The sequence below is a fragment of the Pelodiscus sinensis genome, chromosome 22 (genome assembly GCF_052426305.1).
Source record: "Pelodiscus sinensis isolate ZL-2025 chromosome 22, ASM5242630v1, whole genome shotgun sequence".
NCBI classification, from domain to species: domain Eukaryota; kingdom Metazoa; phylum Chordata; order Testudines; family Trionychidae; genus Pelodiscus; species Pelodiscus sinensis.
This window is the reverse complement of record NC_143073.1, coordinates 9,986,132-10,004,121: the sequence shown is the minus strand read 5'-3', so window position 1 is coordinate 10,004,121 and position 17,990 is coordinate 9,986,132. Positions and strand designations below refer to the sequence as shown.

At 45.0% G+C, this 17,990-nt stretch overlaps 1 protein-coding gene across 7 annotated transcripts in view; it reads right to left on the bottom strand.

Moving 5' to 3' along the window:
• Nucleotides 1–7,427: 7,427 nt before the first annotated feature.
• PIP5K1A (phosphatidylinositol-4-phosphate 5-kinase type 1 alpha) overlaps nucleotides 7,428–17,990 on the bottom strand; it is a 39,490-nt gene continuing 28,927 nt past the window's right edge. For 3 of the 7 annotated variants that reach the window (XM_075907811.2, XM_075907812.2, XM_089772834.1), the window contains 10 exons: nucleotides 17,841–17,924; nucleotides 16,615–16,663; nucleotides 15,963–16,047; nucleotides 15,526–15,663; nucleotides 14,444–14,573; nucleotides 13,446–13,526; nucleotides 12,586–12,657; nucleotides 11,619–11,699; nucleotides 9,951–10,026; nucleotides 7,428–8,853 (listed from right to left, as the gene is read on the bottom strand). In XM_075907811.2, the coding sequence (XP_075763926.1) occupies nucleotides 8,851–8,853; nucleotides 9,951–10,026; nucleotides 11,619–11,699; nucleotides 12,586–12,657; nucleotides 13,446–13,526; nucleotides 14,444–14,573; nucleotides 15,526–15,663; nucleotides 15,963–16,047; nucleotides 16,615–16,663; nucleotides 17,841–17,924 (799 nt within the window). In that variant the 3' untranslated portion in view covers nucleotides 7,428–8,850. Of the gene's footprint in view, nucleotides 8,854–9,950; nucleotides 10,027–11,618; nucleotides 11,700–12,585; nucleotides 12,658–12,855; nucleotides 12,952–13,445; nucleotides 13,527–14,443; nucleotides 14,574–15,525; nucleotides 15,664–15,962; nucleotides 16,048–16,614; nucleotides 16,664–17,840; nucleotides 17,925–17,990 lie in introns of all 7 variants that reach the window. The other 4 variants (XR_012897480.2, XM_075907813.2, XM_075907814.2 and 1 more) reach the window with 4 other exon arrangements.

Genomic DNA, 17,990 nt, shown 5'->3' with positions numbered 1-17,990 from the left:
ACTTGTCATTTATGGAGAAGGCAAAATCCCTTTGAAAACCTGGGTTTTCCACCACAAGAGGTGCCATCATTCAAACAGACCATGTCTCTGGCCACCCGTCAGTAGGTCGTTGGCAGGGGCTGCACTCAACCCTGAAAGCAAGAGAGCTGATCCAGGCAGGCCCCCTCCCAGTTCTCTTCTGCTGTCCAGAGCTGCCCCTAATGGTGCTGTGTACACCATGGGGGTACAGGAGCTTGATACTCCATTCACGTCACAGACTATTTTTAAGAGGGTGGTATGCGAACCAAGGAAGGTCGGGAGCTGCTGTGCCAGACCAATAAAAAATAATAGCTGGAGGGGAAATGCGAGCCAAAGGGCCTGCATTCTGCTACGCTCAGCAGGCGGCAGAGCAAAGCAGGCAGAGCGCGCATAAAAACCTAGTATGTTCTAGCCAGGCCGGTTTGATGTTCAGCAGAGTTCAGCTACAGTGTGACTTCCCTTTTTTCTCCTTCCTCACAACTACGCTTGGACCTGATGTCTTTCTTCGAAGGGCTGCAGTGTATCCTTGGCTGCAGAGAGTGCGGTGATTTTCCAAGAATGGCTCTGTTGTCTGTCTAGTTCTTAGAGCACGCTCTGGGACTGTGCGCTCTCCCCAGTTTGGCCACTGATTTTTTCCTAGTGTTACCAAGAGCAGAAGCAGCGAGGAGTCCTGTGGCACCTTAGAGACTAACTGAAGTGTAGGAGCATAAGCTTTCGTGGGCAAAGACCCACTTCGTCAGATGCATACGAAGTGGGTCTTTGCCCACGAAAGCTTATGCTCCTACACTTCATTTAGTCTATAAGGTGCCACAGGACTCCTCGCCGCTTTTGCAGATTCAGACTAACACGGCTACCCCTCTGATACTTGACACCAAGAGCAGGTAGTTTCAGCTCTCTGGGGGTGCGTCTACACTGCACTGTTATTTCAAGATAACTAGAGTTATTTCAAAATAACATTGCGAGTGTCTACACAGCCATTCTGCTATTTTGGAATAATTTTGAAATAACAGACAGCTCATTCCGAAATCTGTAAGCCTCATTCGACGAGGAATAACGCCTGTCCGAAATTGCTATTTTGAGATAAGGCCTGTGTAGATGCTCCACTGCTATTTTGAAATAGCCCCTCCCCAGTGCCTCTTGGGGCTCTAAATCGAGGTAGCGCGTCTACATTAGGGAAGCCTGACTCAGACTAATTTTGAGGCTTCCCTGTAGTGTAGACGCGCTATTTTGAAATAAGCTATTTTGGAATAACTATTCCGGAATAGCTTATTTCAAAATAGCCGTGCAATGTAGACATACCCTGGGCGTCCATGTCTCCATCTGGAAAATACGCTTGTGCTCAAGAACCACAGTGAGGCACTGAACAGACACCAAACAAAGACAATCCCTGCCCCTAAAAGCTTCCAGTCTGGGCAAAAAGACAATAGCTGGATTATAGAGCGTGAGACGAGCAAAACAGTGAGACCAGACGGTCAGCATGACAGGCTTTGCCCACCAGCAGCCAAACTGTTGTCCGTGCTTTTATAGGCCTTATGGCAAAGGGGAGCTTTAAGTAGGATGCAGAACATAAGAACGACCATACTGGGTCAGATCTTTGGTACATCTGGCCTGTCTTCTGAGCATAGCTGGTGCCAGAAGCGTCATAGGGAATGAACAGAACAAGACAATCACTGAGTGATCCATCCCCAAAGTCCCATCTGCTGGCATTTAAGAGGTTCAGAAACACCCATCAGAACATGGGGCTGTATCCCTGGCTGTTTTGGCAAATAGCCACGGATGAACCTATCCTCCAGGAACTTCCTGATTTTTTTAAAAAGTCTCGGGGGCAGCCATTTTAGTCAGTATCCACAAAAACCTGGAGTCCTGTGATTTATTTGGGCATAGGATGTGTGGGAAAAAAATCACACTTCATCAGAAGCATGGAGTAGAAATTACTGAGGCAGACAGAAATAGACTAGCACATGAAAAGAAGAGGGTTGGTTACCTTATCAAATGGAGGACCAGTGCTAACAGGGCCCATTCAGTCAGAATGGTTGTGGCCCACTCCCAACAGTTATGAGGTGTGAATACCAAGAGAAGGAAAATTGCCTTTTGTCTGGCTATGTGGACTCTCTCCTCAAGCCGTACCCTAGCAGCACTTCTAGCTAGCTTTGAGACACCACTGACGTCCCAAGGAAACTACAATGCATTGGGTTTCTTCCTGAAAACACCATCCTGGCCTCTAGGGATGTCGTGCCCACCTCTGTAAAGCTGATACCCCAATAAATCTGTTAGTCTTTAAGGTATTACAGGGCTCCTCCTAATTTTTTTTATAACCCAGTTATACTTTTGACCTTCAAACCATCCCTTGGCAAGAAGTTCCATAGGTGGGCTATGTATTGCGTGAAGTTCTTCCTTATGTGTTTTAAACCTGCTGACTGTTCATTTCATTGATGACTCCTGGTTCATGCATTACGGGAAGGGGAAAATAACACTGCCCTATTCACTTTCTCCAGGCCATTTTATAGATCTGCATTATATCCCCACCTTAGTCATCTCTTTTCTAAGTTGAACAGTCCTGGTCTTTTTCAATCTCTGCTTGTCCATTTCCCTAATAGTAATTCTTTGTAAGACTGCCAATTCTCTTCTCTGGAAGAATTCCAATTCTAATAATCTTTCTGGAGGAGGAGAATCCCGAAGATTTGTGGCTGTTTACAGGGCTCGTCCCAGGCGTGAGTGGCCAAAGGGAAAAAGCACGAAGGCGCTTGTTTGAAAACGTAAGTGGGTGTTGGAAACTTTTATGGGCCAATTCGAAGGTCAACTTCTGCCTCTGATACTGAATGATACACAAGGGGGCTAGATTGCTTAAAGTCAAGGCCCTTCACAATCTGCTTTTCAGTGGGATGTGTAAGCAGGGAAATCATGAGTAAGAGCAGGGAGATTATTTTATCTTGGTATTTGTCACTGGTGTAATCCTGTGTGCAGTTCTGGTGCCCACAATTCACAATCGGGATGATGAAAAATTGGAGAGGGCCCTGAGAATGAATAAAGAAGAAGAAAACATACCTTATAGTAAGAGACTCAAAGACTCTATTAAGGTTAAAGAGAAGGTTGAGGGAAGATTTGATTACAGCCTAGAATTATCTACATGGGAAACCAATATTAGATAATGGGCTCTCAGTCTGACATGATCTAATGGCTGGACGTAGAAACCAAACACTTTCAGATTGGAAATAAGGTGTGATTAACCATCTGAACAATTTACCAACAGTCATGTAATGGATTCTCCATCACTGAGGCTACGTCTACACTGCAGAGTTTTTGCCCCAAAACGGTCGTTTTCGCACAAAACCTCACTGAGCGTCAACACTACAAGCGCGTTTTTGCGCAAGTAGTACAGTAGATTATCAGAAGACAAGGCTTTTTGTGCAAGTTATTCCTCTTTCTACAAGGAATAAGCCTTTTTGCACAACAGCTCTTACACAAAAAGGCACATGTGGTCAGACAAGAGGGCTACGTCTACACTGGCCCCTTTTCCGGAAGGGGCATGTAAATTTCATGAGTCGTAGTAGGGAAATGCGCGGGGGATTTAAATATCCCCCGCGGCATTTAAATAAAAATGTCTGCCGCTTTTTTCCGGCTTTTAAAAAAGCCGGAAAAGAGCGTCTACACTGGCCCCGATCCTCCGGAAAAAGCGCCCTTTTCCGGAGGCTCTTATTCCTACTTCAAAGTAGACGAGCCCCAGGGGTTTCTTGCACAAGAAATCCCCATTGGAAAAAGCACAAGTGCTCTGATGGCCATTCTGTGAATGGCCATCAGAGCTTTCTTGCGCAAGAGCATCCATAGCAATGTGGACATGCTCTTGCGCAATAACTTTTTGCGCAAGAAGCCTGCAGTGTAGAAATAGTCTGAGTTTTTAAATAAAGATCAGATGTTTTTCTAAAAGATCCACTCTTGGAATGACTTGGGGCAGGTCTCTGGCCTGTGCGGGACAGGAGATCAGACTAGATGACCACAGTGGTTGCATCTGGCCTTAGAATCCATACAGTTGCTTTGTTTCTGAGCTTGCAGACAAACAATAGTTTTCAGAGACATGAATCATAGAATCATAGAACTGGAAGAGACCTCAGAAGGTCATCAAGTCCAGCCCCCTGCTCTAGGCAGGACCAATTCCAACTAAATCAACCCGGCCAGGGCTTTGTCAAGCCGAGATTTAAACACCTCTAGGGATGGAGACTCTACTACTTCCCTAGGTAACCCATTCCAGTGCTTCACCACCCTCCTAGTGAAATAGTTTTTCCTAATATCCAACCTGGACCTCTCCCACCACAACTTGAGACCATTGCTCCTTGTTCTGCCATCTGTCACTACTGAGAACAGCCTCTCTCCATCCTCTTTGGAACCTCCCTTCAGGAAGTTGAAGGCTGCTATCAAATCCCCCCTCACTCTTCGCTTCTGCAGACTAAACAGACCCAAGTCCCTCAGCCTCTCCTCATAAGTCATATGCTCCAGCCCCCTAATCATTTTGGTTGCCCTCCGCTGGACCATCTCCAATGCGTCCACATCCTTTTTGTAGTGGGGGGCCCAGAACTGGATACAATACTCCAGATGCGGCCTCACCAAAGCTGAATAAAGGGGAATGATGACATCTCTGGATCTGCTGGCAATGCTCCTCTTAATGCAACCTAATATGCCATTAGCCTTCTTGGCTACAAGGGCGCACTGTTGACTCATATCTAGCTTCTCATCCACTGTAACCCCCAGGTCATTTTCTGCAGAACTACTACTTAACCTTGTAACTATGCTTGGGATTCTTCCGTCCCAAGTGCAGGACTCTACACTTGTCTTTGTTGAACCTCATCAGATTTCTTGTGGCCCAATCCTCCAATTTGTCTAAGTCATTCTGTACCCTACCTCTGCCCTTAAGCGTATCTACCTCTCCCCCCAGCTTAGTGTCATCCGCAAACTTGCTGACGGTGCAATCCATCCCCTCATCCAGATCATTAATAAAGATATTGAACAAAACCGGTCCTAGAACCGAACCTTGGGGCACTCCGCTAGAAACCGACCGCCATCCTGACATCGAGCCATTGATCACTACCCGCTGGGCCCAGCCTTCTAGCCATCTTTCTATCCATCTTACCGTCCATTTATCCAATCCACAATCCCTTAACTTGCTGGCAAGAATATTGTGGGACACCGTATCAAAAGCCTTGCTAAAGTCAAGGTATATAACATGACTCAGTCATCTAAATAGGTTGTTGATTCTGAAACCTACTGACAACCATGTGCAAATACTGTCCACTGTATGGATGAGAGCAGGAATTCTATGTCTTAGGTAAGTCCCTGGAAGAAACTGTTGAGGCTCCAGCTAGAGGAAGGGATTTGGTTGTGGGCATCACACATTAAACAGGAGAGCCCAGAGAGCAACAAACCACCCTGACCTATGAAGATTGGGCATGTTATCAGAGGACCTGATAACAGTGTTCATCATTGCAAACCCTCCTCAGCTCTTAGCCTCTATCACACTGACCACCTCTGTTGCTGCGTGCCAGGAGACAGTGGTATGAATGTGATGGAATTAAGTACAGTGCCAAGTCTCCCCGAGCCACCCCACCCCACCCGAGAAAAAAAGAAGACACCTTTCTGGGTTTAGTAGCACACTGTGTATTATAATGTCCCATCACAGCGATATTATCCCACGTCGGACAGGCTGCTAAGAGACTGCTTTGTTTGTAATATTCAATTTAACAGCCAATGATGCGTTACAAGGTTAAAATGACAATATTCACAACACAGCACAAGCTGGTTCATATGGATGTTTGCTTTACAGGTCAGATCCTCCCTGCTGGATTGGCGAAGCAGCAGCGGATCCAGCCGTGTAGCATCTAAGCTGTCAGCGTAGAGACTGAGCAGGGAAGAGGTCCAACCATCAGCAGCACTTGATCCATTTGCCCCGCAGATCAGTCCAACGGTGGAGGGATAAAGGTATGGCAAGAGGCTTAAATAAGGGACCAGAATCTAGGCTGCTGACACCTCCCTACCCCCGCACAGGCCCCTCTCCGAGCCTTTAGCAAGGTAACCAAATCCCTCTTGATGGAAATAACCAATCCAGTTTTAATACCTTAAACCAGTTACCTGCCACTTTTTGAATACAAGAAGCCTTTGTTGAACCGTTACAAAGCAGAGGCTGATAATTACGATATAAAAATGTCACCATGCTCCCTCCCCCACCCTAAACTTCCAGCACACTGAATAACTCTTCCCAGAATATAACATTTAAATACAACTTCATAAATATTAAATCTTAAAAAAAGCTGAACTGGCTTCTTTTTTTTTTTTTTTTAAACCAGGAGGAAAGAAGAGTCGGGAGGGAAGAGAAGAGTGTGTCTAATATAGACGTTTCGTCAGGATACGAAGAGTAGCCTGTAAGTAGAGTGGAGAAAGGGGGGAATTATACTAGGGTCATTTCCAGTTGTCACTATACTGTTTCAGGTACAGGTCTCCTCAGGACTTCACTTGCAGTTTAATCTAGATGAAGAGATTCCAGAGCCCTTAGGAACTGGATGTTACTGAACGGAGACCCAGTTTCCAGCTTGACTAAGCTCCTTTGCATTTGGACACTGGCTGGCTGCCTCTGTGAGAAAGGCTGCTCTGCCTTTCAAAGATCTGGCTCTTTAAAATAAAATAATAATAATAATAATGGCTTGATCTACAGCCACTTCAAGTGTGATTGGAAAAAACCCAAAACATTCAGCCCTGATATATCAACTAACCCTCCCCTTCTAAGCCACTACATCAGGGGTCTCAAACTCCCATCCAGAGTGACAGCAATATGGCCAAGGGGAAGTGAGGAGGGGGCTATTGTTACTGGTCCCCATGCCTTGCCTCTTCCTGAAAATGTCTCCTCCCCCCCCCCCCACAGCACCGCAGGGCTTTGGGGATCATCTGTGGTGGGGGCTGTGGCTGGTGTCACGCAGTGGTAGCAATCACCCCTCCCCCACACTTCTTGCAGCGGCACTTGCTACGCTTCTCCCATGGCGTCTACCACCACGGGAAGTGTGGGGTGCAACTGCTGCTGCTGCACGGTGCCAGGCCTTCCCCTGGCCCGGTGATACCCAAAGCTGCATGCTCACTCCATGTGCCATGGGGAAGATGGCAGGAAGCAGCCAGGCTTGGGGACTGGTAATGGACAACTGCCCCCCACCCTCAGTTCTGGGCCGGATTGCACAATTGCACCAGCTGGGGCTGGCCCACAGGCCAGGAGTTTGAGACTCCTGCACTACATTCTTCGACTTTATTAGCAACACCTGCTATAGGTACAAAACCCTTGCATGTGCAAGGGCAACAATTTTTATGTCTATTTTTTTCCTCTATAAAAAGGAAGTGGGGGCGGATTGCTGGTTTGGGGGAAGAAAGACTAAGATTCATTTACTTTTTTAAAAAAAACTTTAGTGAAAATAAAAATCAGTACAACATATGCTCAGGTTTCTAGACACGTGTCTGCAGCTGATAACTTGGTAAGAACTGCCAGAGTCTTATGTACAGCAAATGCTAAGATAATACAGCAATGCATCTTTTCAGCTGATTCAAATACACCACAGCCTTGGAATCTGAGTGCAACACACACTTTTGTTGAGGCAAAAAACCCCAAAAAGCTGTTGCTCTGCACAGAGACCCGGCAGCCACTTACATGGAGTGGCACGATGGGAATCTCTGGAGGCAGTCAGAGCAGTGTGTGCAAAAGGTAACTCTGATGCCACGAGGCAAGATCCAAGCATAAATCCAATGGGAATTTAGCTATAAAAATGCAGGTTTTACAAGTTGTGTCCCCAGAAGGGCACGTAATACTGGGGGAAGGCGGGAACCAAGCAGGATCGGTTTGGTCCATTTGCTTAAGAAACACTGAAGGCTTAAGAATGTGCCAGGCACAAAGATCTCCCCAAATCTCAGTTGCTTCTCATTCTGTGTGAGGATGAGAGACTAGAGGGTTTTTTTAAAGTAGGACAAAGCAATGCAAAAAACCTCCTGGACATCTTGAAAGCATCACACATTCAAATCCTCCAAGCACCAAACTGTGATAAAGCACCAAGTCTTGTGAGCAGCTCTGTTCCATGTCACCGTCGCAGGATGATGCTGCAATGTCTTAAACGCATTGAGACTGCTGCACCCCCCAATTCATTTACAGAAAAGACATCCATGATCAATACCTTTCACGTGTGACCCAAAAAACAGTTGCCCTCTCCCCTCTTCTCCTTCTCTGATGGGGGGCAATTTGGGTGGAACACTGATAAAACTATTAAAAAGAATAGATATAATTGTCGCAGCCTAAAACAAACAATATGACTGAACTCAAGAAACTTAAATTAGTATAAAAACCAAACACCATGTTGATCTGTTGAAAACTGTTCCAACAAGGCTCCAATGTCCATTTCCTCCGGTGTTCTCCAGAGTTGACCATTGTTCTTGCAAGATTTGTGAGGTCCTCAATCCTAGGTAACCAACTCCCCCCGCAAATCCAGCTTTTTCTCCAGAGGACTTTGGCCTGCATGGAGCAGATCTCCTGCTCCTCCTTGGAGATGAGCAGTCTTGCTTCTGCCCGCCTTTGGAGAGAGGACAGCAGCAGAAAAACTAGATGCAACCAGCCACAGCACAGAGCTGTGTTTTAGAAGAGGAGGTTGCGCTGGACTCAGCCTTGTTAATACTATGACACTAAGTATCCCCCAGCCTTCCAGCTTCTATGAATTCTGTCCGGGTAAGATTTCTAAGATCAGCCCCAGGGGCCGAATGTTGGTTGAACTCTACGAGTAGAGAGAAATCTTCTGCTCACATCACAACTGCCCCTCTGTTATTTCACTGTAAAGAGAAAAATCAATAGGTAGCATATTCAGGGACTTTTTCAAAGCAGTCTGAGCAAATTTCTTCCTTCGAGGTACGTGCTGGGTTGCTAAGTGGTGGTGAATAAGAGACTCAAGCCCCAATGGCATTTCACAAGCTCGCCTCTGAACAGGCACTACCACTCTGTGATCACTAAAGCACCACAGTAGGGGTGTGTCTAGACTACAGGGATTGTTGACAAAAGTGGCCTTTTTTCGACAAAACTATACCTGCGTCTATGCTACCGCCGAATTCTGTTGACATAATGTTGACAGAACTTGGCAGTAAACCTCATTCTACGAGGAATAACGTCTTTTGTCGACAGAACTCTGTCGACAGAAGGCGTTATTACATCTACACTGTCCTTTGCATCTAACACTCATGTCGACAAAGCGCCTTGCTTTGTCGACAGAACTGGATGTAGTCTAGACGCTCTTTGTCGACAAAGCCTCTGTTGACAGTATCTGTTGGCAAAAGCCTGTAGTCTAGATGTACCCTAGGATTCGTTCCTGTCCCTGAATAGTTTCGGGCATCAGGTTCTAGGGCCTAGCAATTCTTGACCTCTCCGAGGCAGACACTGTATTAAAGTTGCTGTCTATATAAGTCATAGGTTTCGTCTATGCTTGATTGTGGTTTTATGTCCCAAATCATGCTGGTGGTTCACTTTCAGCTGAGACAGGGAAACTAGCCTGGATAATTACATTTCAATGCCCAGTAGCTCTGGGATTGGACCAGGGTACAAGAGCCCTGGTTCTAGACTGTTTTTCCAAAGACCTGCTTTGGCCTGGTCACCTCTGTCCCCCAGCGTTGCCTTCTACTCCTAGTGCTCTCTGGTGCAGAGATGGCTCTCATGACAGGTCTGTCTAGCATGCAGCACAATGAGGCTTCAGTCTCAGCCAGGGTCAGTAGGTATCAAAGGAACCAAGTGATTAAGTGAGATAGTCTGTTACATTTCCAACACTCTAGGGGAACACAGCAATTAAAAAACAAATTAAACTCTTTTTAAAACTGTGACTAAGACAGCCAGACAGAGCCCTCCTCGCATCTATGGAAATGCAGGCACTTTCAAAGCTTACCTCTGTTTCTGGCACATCTTCAAATTGTTCTGTCAGTTCAGAGGAGCGTTCTGTTACAGAAGGCCCTGCAAAGCCACTGGGGAAACAGAAAAGGGGCACCTATAAAGCTATTTCTTCTAAATAAGCCTTCAACACACTTTGTGTCCCTTTGGATTTCCTAACATGCCCATGATAATATCCAAGGAATGTATAAAGCATCTCTTAAGACTCCTGTGAGATGTCCCTGACTCTATCTGCATCAGCTGGCAGAAAAAAAATAAACTGCACCCAAAAGTGACTGTGCCAGTCTGGAATCTAGCTTTCTCCTCCCTGCCCCACAAGAGTTCACTGATGTGTGACTTTCTGGCCAGAGTAGGCTGTTCCTTACCCACATTCTATGTGGATACTGCAGGGATTTTTACTCAAACAAGAACTGCCCTCATCACAGACCTGAACTATCTGAAGAGAGTTTCAGGCAAGCAGGTGGGGCCCACCGCTGGGTGTTGACTCATGTAGGGAAATGCAAAGTGGAGGCCAATTTACGTCACATGTTTCCGTTCCACAAACATTCCATCCTTAGTGTTTACACAGTTGGAGCAGTCATCTTCCCTCCCCAGGTTAACTGCTCTGTTTATTGTGTAAATGTGTATCTTAAACACTAGATGAAAATGCTTATGTTCAGATAAACCAATGGCTCCTCTTTAGAAGACTCCTTAGCACAGTGGTTTTTCAACCATCTTTCATTTGTGGACCCTTACAACATTTCAAATGGAGGAACGGACCCCTATGGAAACCTTAGTCTGTGGATCACAGATTGAAAACCACTGCCCTAGCACACTGCTGGCACGTAAATAAATACTCCTATATGGAAACAGTTTTCAAGAGCCAGTGCTAGAGCAGTGTTTCTCAATGTTTTAAAACTGGCACTCCCTTATTCAAAGGGAAAAATTTTGTGATCCCCTAACATTTACGATAAAATAAGCAGTGTACCAAGGGGATACTTTAAACTGCATGTATATTTCAAGAGGCTGACAGAACTAGCCTCAAAAAGGGTCAGGGTGCATGACGAGTGAGAGTTTCTTTGCTTTCACTGTAATTTTTTTATGCATTGCAATCCCAACTATTGCCTTCTGTGACACTACCCTGGAAAAGGAGATGCATTAGCTTCCAAACCAGCCACCCCTATTCCTCCCATCTTGCAATACAGAAAGGGCAAGGTTCACGTGACCGCCTGACACCTCTTTGCGACCCAGAAGTTGAGAATCCATAGAGCAGATAGAGGGAAAATTCAACGTGGTAAATAAGGATTTTGCAGGGTACCATGAGTTACATAGGCCAGGACATGCTATTCTTATTACAGTCACTGCCTTAAAGAAAGGGCTGTGATTGTATAAGGAAAGCCACATGCTTCTGAGGTTGACAGCACTTCGGCTGTGCAGCTAATGGACCCAGGACTTGTTTGTTTCAAATGGGCTACACCTTGTCCTCTGGTGCTATGTGCATTCATCGGCAAGGTACAAAACATAGTGCTGAGGATGTTTGATGCATATAAAGTGGTCACCCTGAAAAGCTAGAGCCTCTGCTCTATAATCTTCTGTTCATACACATGTATCAGACTGGAGACACTGGAGTCCTTGTATCTGGATACAGCGGGTACCACACATCTTCCCTGACTAGATTAAGCCTCACCTATGTGAGTGGTTACTCAGAGTTGAACTAGCTACATCCTCTGCTGAGCTTTCTGAGCTGCAAACTTCCAATCCCACTGACCTACACAGAGATTAAAAGGAGAGACCCTCAGCTGGTGAATACAACATTCCAGACACTGATAACCCACATAAAAATGATATCCTAATTTTAAGGCCATTTTATTTAGTGCCACAGAATCCAGCAAAAGGATGAAGAGAGATCCCCCATCTAAAACCATGAGGAATGACAACCTATGGAACTCATTGCCACATGACACCAGTCAAACGCTATGGCCGAGTAATTTATACTTTAGTTAGCAGCACTGTTTGGGGATCTCAAAGTGCTTTACAAACAGTAACTGAGTCAGTGGCAGAGCTGGGTCTAGATGCACAGGAGAGTCCTAATTTTCAGCCCCATGCTCGCTCTTTGGGACTGATCCCTCTTTCCATTTGAGGTGATACAGCATGTGAGCTGATTACCACACCTCGGAGACATTCTCCTTCCCACTTGCACAGCAGAATAGCTTGATTTGAAACATCAGGTACTGGTTATAGCAAAAGGCAGGACACCAGACTTAATGGCTTGATCCAGTATGGCAAACTTACTTTGTCATCAGTGTTGGCCCAGGGGTACTCCACACACAGGAAGTCGTGCAGGGAGAGCCACACAGTGGCAGGCCCCAGGGCTGTGGCTTTACCCCTCACAAAGGCAGATAGGATTTGCTGTAAGCACACACTGTTACTTGGTATTGCTTACGTAGCTCTGAAGGGTGCATCGTCTTCAGTGCAGACTGCGCACGGGTAACAGCAGCATATAGCAACACTCCACAGTAGGGGAAGTAACTGTGCTGCAAAACAAGCTGAGGTGGTTCTTTTAACCTGTCATTGACAAATAGGGGGCCCATCCCCTTGTGTTTAGAACTCAAGTACAGAGAAAATTAGTGCCTTGTCTAAATCTTCACCCTCACCTATTGGAGCAGAAGCTGAGAATTGTTCTAACTGAAGAGCTTCCAGACACATGAACTTGAACTCCCACTGACCTACACAGAGATTACAAAGGTGAAACTCCACACAGAGTGGTAAATACAAAGCCACAGGCTTGCTGACTCTACAGAGAAGGAAATATTCTGGTTTAGGTCCATGTAAACAATACTTATGAAATTGCCTCAGTTCTAGTCTATTAATACAGCGCCCTGGGATTTGAATACAAAACCAAGACCCCCGTTTTAGCAACTCACTTGTATTTATGGGAGGCTAGAGAGGAGTAATTGCATCTCATGATTGCTCACGGGAGTCAGGAAGGAATTGCTTTCTCCATGGGTAGTTTTGCTTCACTGGAAAAGCGTATTAATGGGTGGGTGCAAGAGGTAAGCAACAATAAATGTTCACAGGATTCCAGAGTCAAGGGACCAGTGGATGCTGGGAATATTCATCTGAGATACCATCTACATTTTTTGTTAGTCTCTAAGATGCTACAGGACTATTCGTTTTTTTAAAGTTATACAAGGAGGACACCATATCGTGAAGGATCTAAGGGACCCAGGGAATATCATGTCATGCAAGGCTGACAACATGCCTTAAAGGCATTTATTGTTCCATCTATAGCAGCCTTAGACAATTTGTATCATGGCATGAGCACCCCATTACAGGTATTATGTTACATACGAATTACCCATATGCCAACTACTTACTGTAAAGGGGCACATGATAAGTTGGACAACAGGGCCCACTAAAAGAGGCTTCTAAGTATTTCATCTACAGACAGCAGAAGTCAAAATTCTGTTTAGAACTGAAGAGGTTTCAGGCAAAGCATGATCCTCGCCCTCACCTATTTGAGCAGATGACAGGAGCTGTTCTAGCCAAATCCTTTGGTGAGGTTTCAGATTTGTGAACTTGCACTCCCACTAACCTAAGCAGAAATCAAAGGAAAGAGACCCTCAGTGGTGAGCAAAAAAAAAAAAAAAAAAAGCCTCCGACATGCTGACTTCATTGAAAAGGAGAAGATCTGGTTTAAGATCCCTACAAAGAAGCATGTGGCAGATAGGCAAATTATACATTTATAATCCAATTCCAGCCCACTGGTTCTGTCCTGAACCAGTTAGATGTTGGGTTGGGCTGGTGACATTCTGCAGTCAATGGATGCTGCCCTCAGTCATAGCAGCTGTGTGCTTCCACGACAGACTGCCCCTTTACAGCCCTCCCAATTCTCGAACATTCTTACCCCCTTTTGCAACAATCAAGAGATTCAAGGGGCTCCTATTGTTGCTTCCTTAAAGCAGACTATGCACTTTTAAAACTCATTTTCTTCAGGCCTCATTTTCAGATGCATTAAGCACCTAGAATTCCTACTGCAAAAACACAACATTTCGGAGGGGGGGGGAGGGGGGGGGAGGAATTCTGTCATCCCTGCTTGCTACTACACTCATGTTCTCCTGCATGTCATTTTTTTAGTGACATTTCTCCAAATCATCTACTGTAAAAGATTTCAAATGATCAAGTAAAAAGCCAAAGCTGCTACACAGGTCCAGCAAGCAGCTGGAAGGCCAAGATGACTCACAGCCTTACAAAGCAAGAGGATGCAACATTGTCTCATCTTCAAACACAACACTGCATGTTAATGGTGTTACAATGATCCTTTGCACATTTGTAACTGATGGTACTAAGCCTGTCTGGCATGCGATGATTGCCCAAAGACATGGGTACGTCTGACACGCATGCCAAAAGCAGAAACATCCATGAAAGCATCAGGCATCCGCCCTGTGACAAGCTCGGAGCCTGCATGGGAGAGTTCTGCTATCTGCAACGATGTGTTTCATGTAAAGTTACCTGTTTGCTGGAGAGTTAAGGCCTCCGCTGCCCAAGGAGGAAGTGGACAAGGTTGTTGCTATGGAATCACTGTTAGCTTCGTCTACTGGAGGAGTTCTGGGAAGGAGATCGGGCCGGCCAAGGTGGGAACCTGGGAGTGCGGAAGAGAAGAGCAGAGCAAATAGCTCGATTATCTACATAATTAATAGCATCCCTGGCATGGGCATCGATAACTAATCACTTGCCAAGATCTTCTGCTGCATCATGTTATACAAGACATCATGCAGGAAATGACACAACAGAATGGCCCAGTCTCCATTTTTAGTGAAGCCAGCTCTTTGTGGTACCTTCTCTATACTAAAAGTTTCACCAACATGCTATATTTGAACAATATCACTTAGGCCAGTCACATAGGAATTACTGTACTGGATTGGACCAGTACTAGATACTTCAGAGGATGGGGTAATAGGTCTGCTGACACGGGATAAACCACTCCTGACCACATCAGTTCTCCTCCAGACCACTAAAAGTTAAAGATAATCTTAAACCTTGAAAGCATGAGGTTTAAAATCCCTTCCAGAATTTATAACAAGAATATCCAGTTGTAATTCATCTAGGTGTCCATTTCCTTTTTGCTTCCTGCTAAAATAGTTCTTGGTCTCAATCACTTCCTGTAGCAGCAAGTGAGCTAAGTATACATTGTATTGAAAAGTCTCTTTACTGTTCCACTATTAATGCAAAATCTACATTGGCAGGTCCCCAATGGGCTAAAAGACACATTGCATGAAAGTCTGACAACTCTAGGCCATCTGAAGACAATTCAGAATGCCACACCCCTTGAGCTACACAATATATTAATGGCTGCATCTGAGTCCTGGGTAGCTGCAATTAGACCAGAGATCCCAGAACGATGATGCTCTAGCAAGCGTGCAGACTTGGACAGCATGTACTGAATCGCCCCCCAGTCTAATCAGCGGAGATTTTTGCTCAGAAACATCTGGGCTGAAGAGAGCTTTTTTCACAGGTGGTTGTTTTTTGATTTTGTTTTTTTTAAAGAAGGAAAGCAATTCCTGCCATCTGGGTTTTCTAGTGTTGGCACCAACCTTGCTCCACGTCTGCTTCGGTTGTTACTTGTGCTTTAGTCTCACATGATGAATGCGACTGGGAAGGGACTCCGCCCTGACCCGTCCTCCGAGGAACGGTTGTGCCAGACCGGCTCTTTTTGGAAGGGGAAAGTTTTACTTAAAGACAAAGGCAAAGGAAGAAAAGTCTTACTTGATATCACCTTTTTCCAGAAAAAGAAACAGAACATCTTACATAGCAACATCCATAACCTTCGCCTGTCATTTAATGATAAAGTATTGCTCTCTGAAGAAAGCCGATGGCTGAAAGACCCTCTCTTAGAGGAGTTGTCAGTCATGGACTCTGGGGCAGGAACCCCGACACAGCACAAGTTTCCTACCAATCAAACACACTTCCATTCATACCCTCTCCTGCCTTCGGCAGCCTCCTCGGATCCCACCTGTGAAGAGATACTCACATGGTATTTTCTTGAAGGCAGTGTTGCACATGAATCGTTGAAACCGCTCTGCATAGAAGCTGGGCCTATGCACAGATACAGTGTCCTGAAAAGACCAAAGGGACAAAAGTTATATATTTAACTAGGGCTAAGCAGAATTCTAAGACAGCATGGATTTCTTTTAGAGCAGCTTAATGTTTGGAACACATATGGTCACACAATATTAAAGGCACCTTTATAAATGATGTATAAACAATTAATAAAGTGATTAATAGATACTGAAAGCATGAGTAGTATGTGTTAAAGGCAACAATTGAAGATATTACAGTTGGTTATAAGCAAGCTATTATTAGCATGGACTAACAATTGATTGTACATTTATTATCAATCACTTGTTGCTCTTTATAAATGTATCTTTAATATAAGGTGTGCCCCCACCACTTCCAGCATCACCCCCTGCCACTATAGAAGCAGCAGAGAAAAGCTGCAGAGAAACATGTCACTGCGCAGCCATTCCCCCAGCTGGGATTGGGGGAGGGAGCGGCAGCACACAGAACTACTTCTTCCTCCATACCATGGGTGTTCCTGCATTAGGGACACCTGCAGGACCAGGGTTCAAATGTATTGCTGTCAGGTAATTTAAGAATCCAAGAATAACATTCTTGCTACTTACCCCATCGTGCACCAATGCTTTCCACGAGTGCTCCAACTTCTTAACAAATCTGAAGTGAGATTTGAAAACAGTGAACAGTAATTTTCACACTTAAGATTTGTAATCTCTGTTAGTAAATTACATTCATTGCTGACATCTGGCTCCTTAACACTGACAGATAGAAAAAGGTACATTTCTGTTATAAGCCAAATTTCCAGATCTACTTAAAAGAATCTAAACATTCAGTAGCAGTTTTATGTTTTGGGGGAGAGATTTTAAGAGTCAGAGAGATAATGCCCATTGACTTTTAATGGGAGCTTTTTACATGAATCCTAGGGATATTACCCGTGTACCTGTGTGCTTGGTTAGCTGATTATCAGAGGCGTGTAACCGCCCAGACTTAAGCAGCTGCAGTGCGGGGGGGGGGGGGGGGGGTAATGAGGGGGGTAGGAGAGAGACTGGTTCTTGCCAGTTTAAAAGTGGATTCCCCATGAGCATCAGCTCCTTTAGAGCCGCCTGCCTGAGGAGGGAGGAGACGAAAGGAGGCACCAGAGAGCACTGGCTCCCATCTGCCCCTCATGTGTAAACATGTAAGCACTGAAATTTTCAGCAGTTACACATTTACAGAAATAAATTCATTTTAACATTCTTAATTTATCCTTAGACTTTTTTTTTTTTTAAGTTAGCTAGAATTCCCAGCTATGCGCATAGGTGCTGGAACTAAAGTTGCGGGGGATGCAGCAGCACTCCCGGACTTGAAGTGGTTTCCCATTGTACAGAGTTTACAGTTTGGTTCAATGGCTCTTAGCACCTCCACTATACAAGTTGTTCCCCCACCATTGCCTATGCACCACCTTGACATGAACGCTACAAACATCTGAGCCAAGTCACACAGCTATTTTTCATTCCCAAGGGAAGACGCAATTTAAAGCTACCACCTATTTTTCTTTGCCACTTCCTGCACACTCCCTGTAGCATAATCACCGAGTCTAAGAAAAACCTGTCCTGTAAGCCCAAGCCTGTACTCTGAAACTGAATAAACGAGGTATAAAGGTCCAGGGTAGCATTCAAAGATTTCAGTTTATGAAAAATGTCAAAGAAGAAATGGGGCAAGAAAACTAAACACTGTTTGTAGTTTTCAGCAAAAGAGTCAGTCTCAGACAGATGAAACCAAACAGGGCCAATTTTATTACTGGATGTTTACTTTATCCATCCTTGACAACATACAGCTATTTAAAAATGCTTACCTGTAGGACTGTAGCACATCAATGATACCAATATATAAAAGCAGTCTCTCTCCCTTGGAATTCCGGGCCGGAATGCCTCCCATTCTAGAAAACAAAACAGGAACCATGATGCAGGCTTTACCCCGACCTAAACATTTTCACTCTACACAA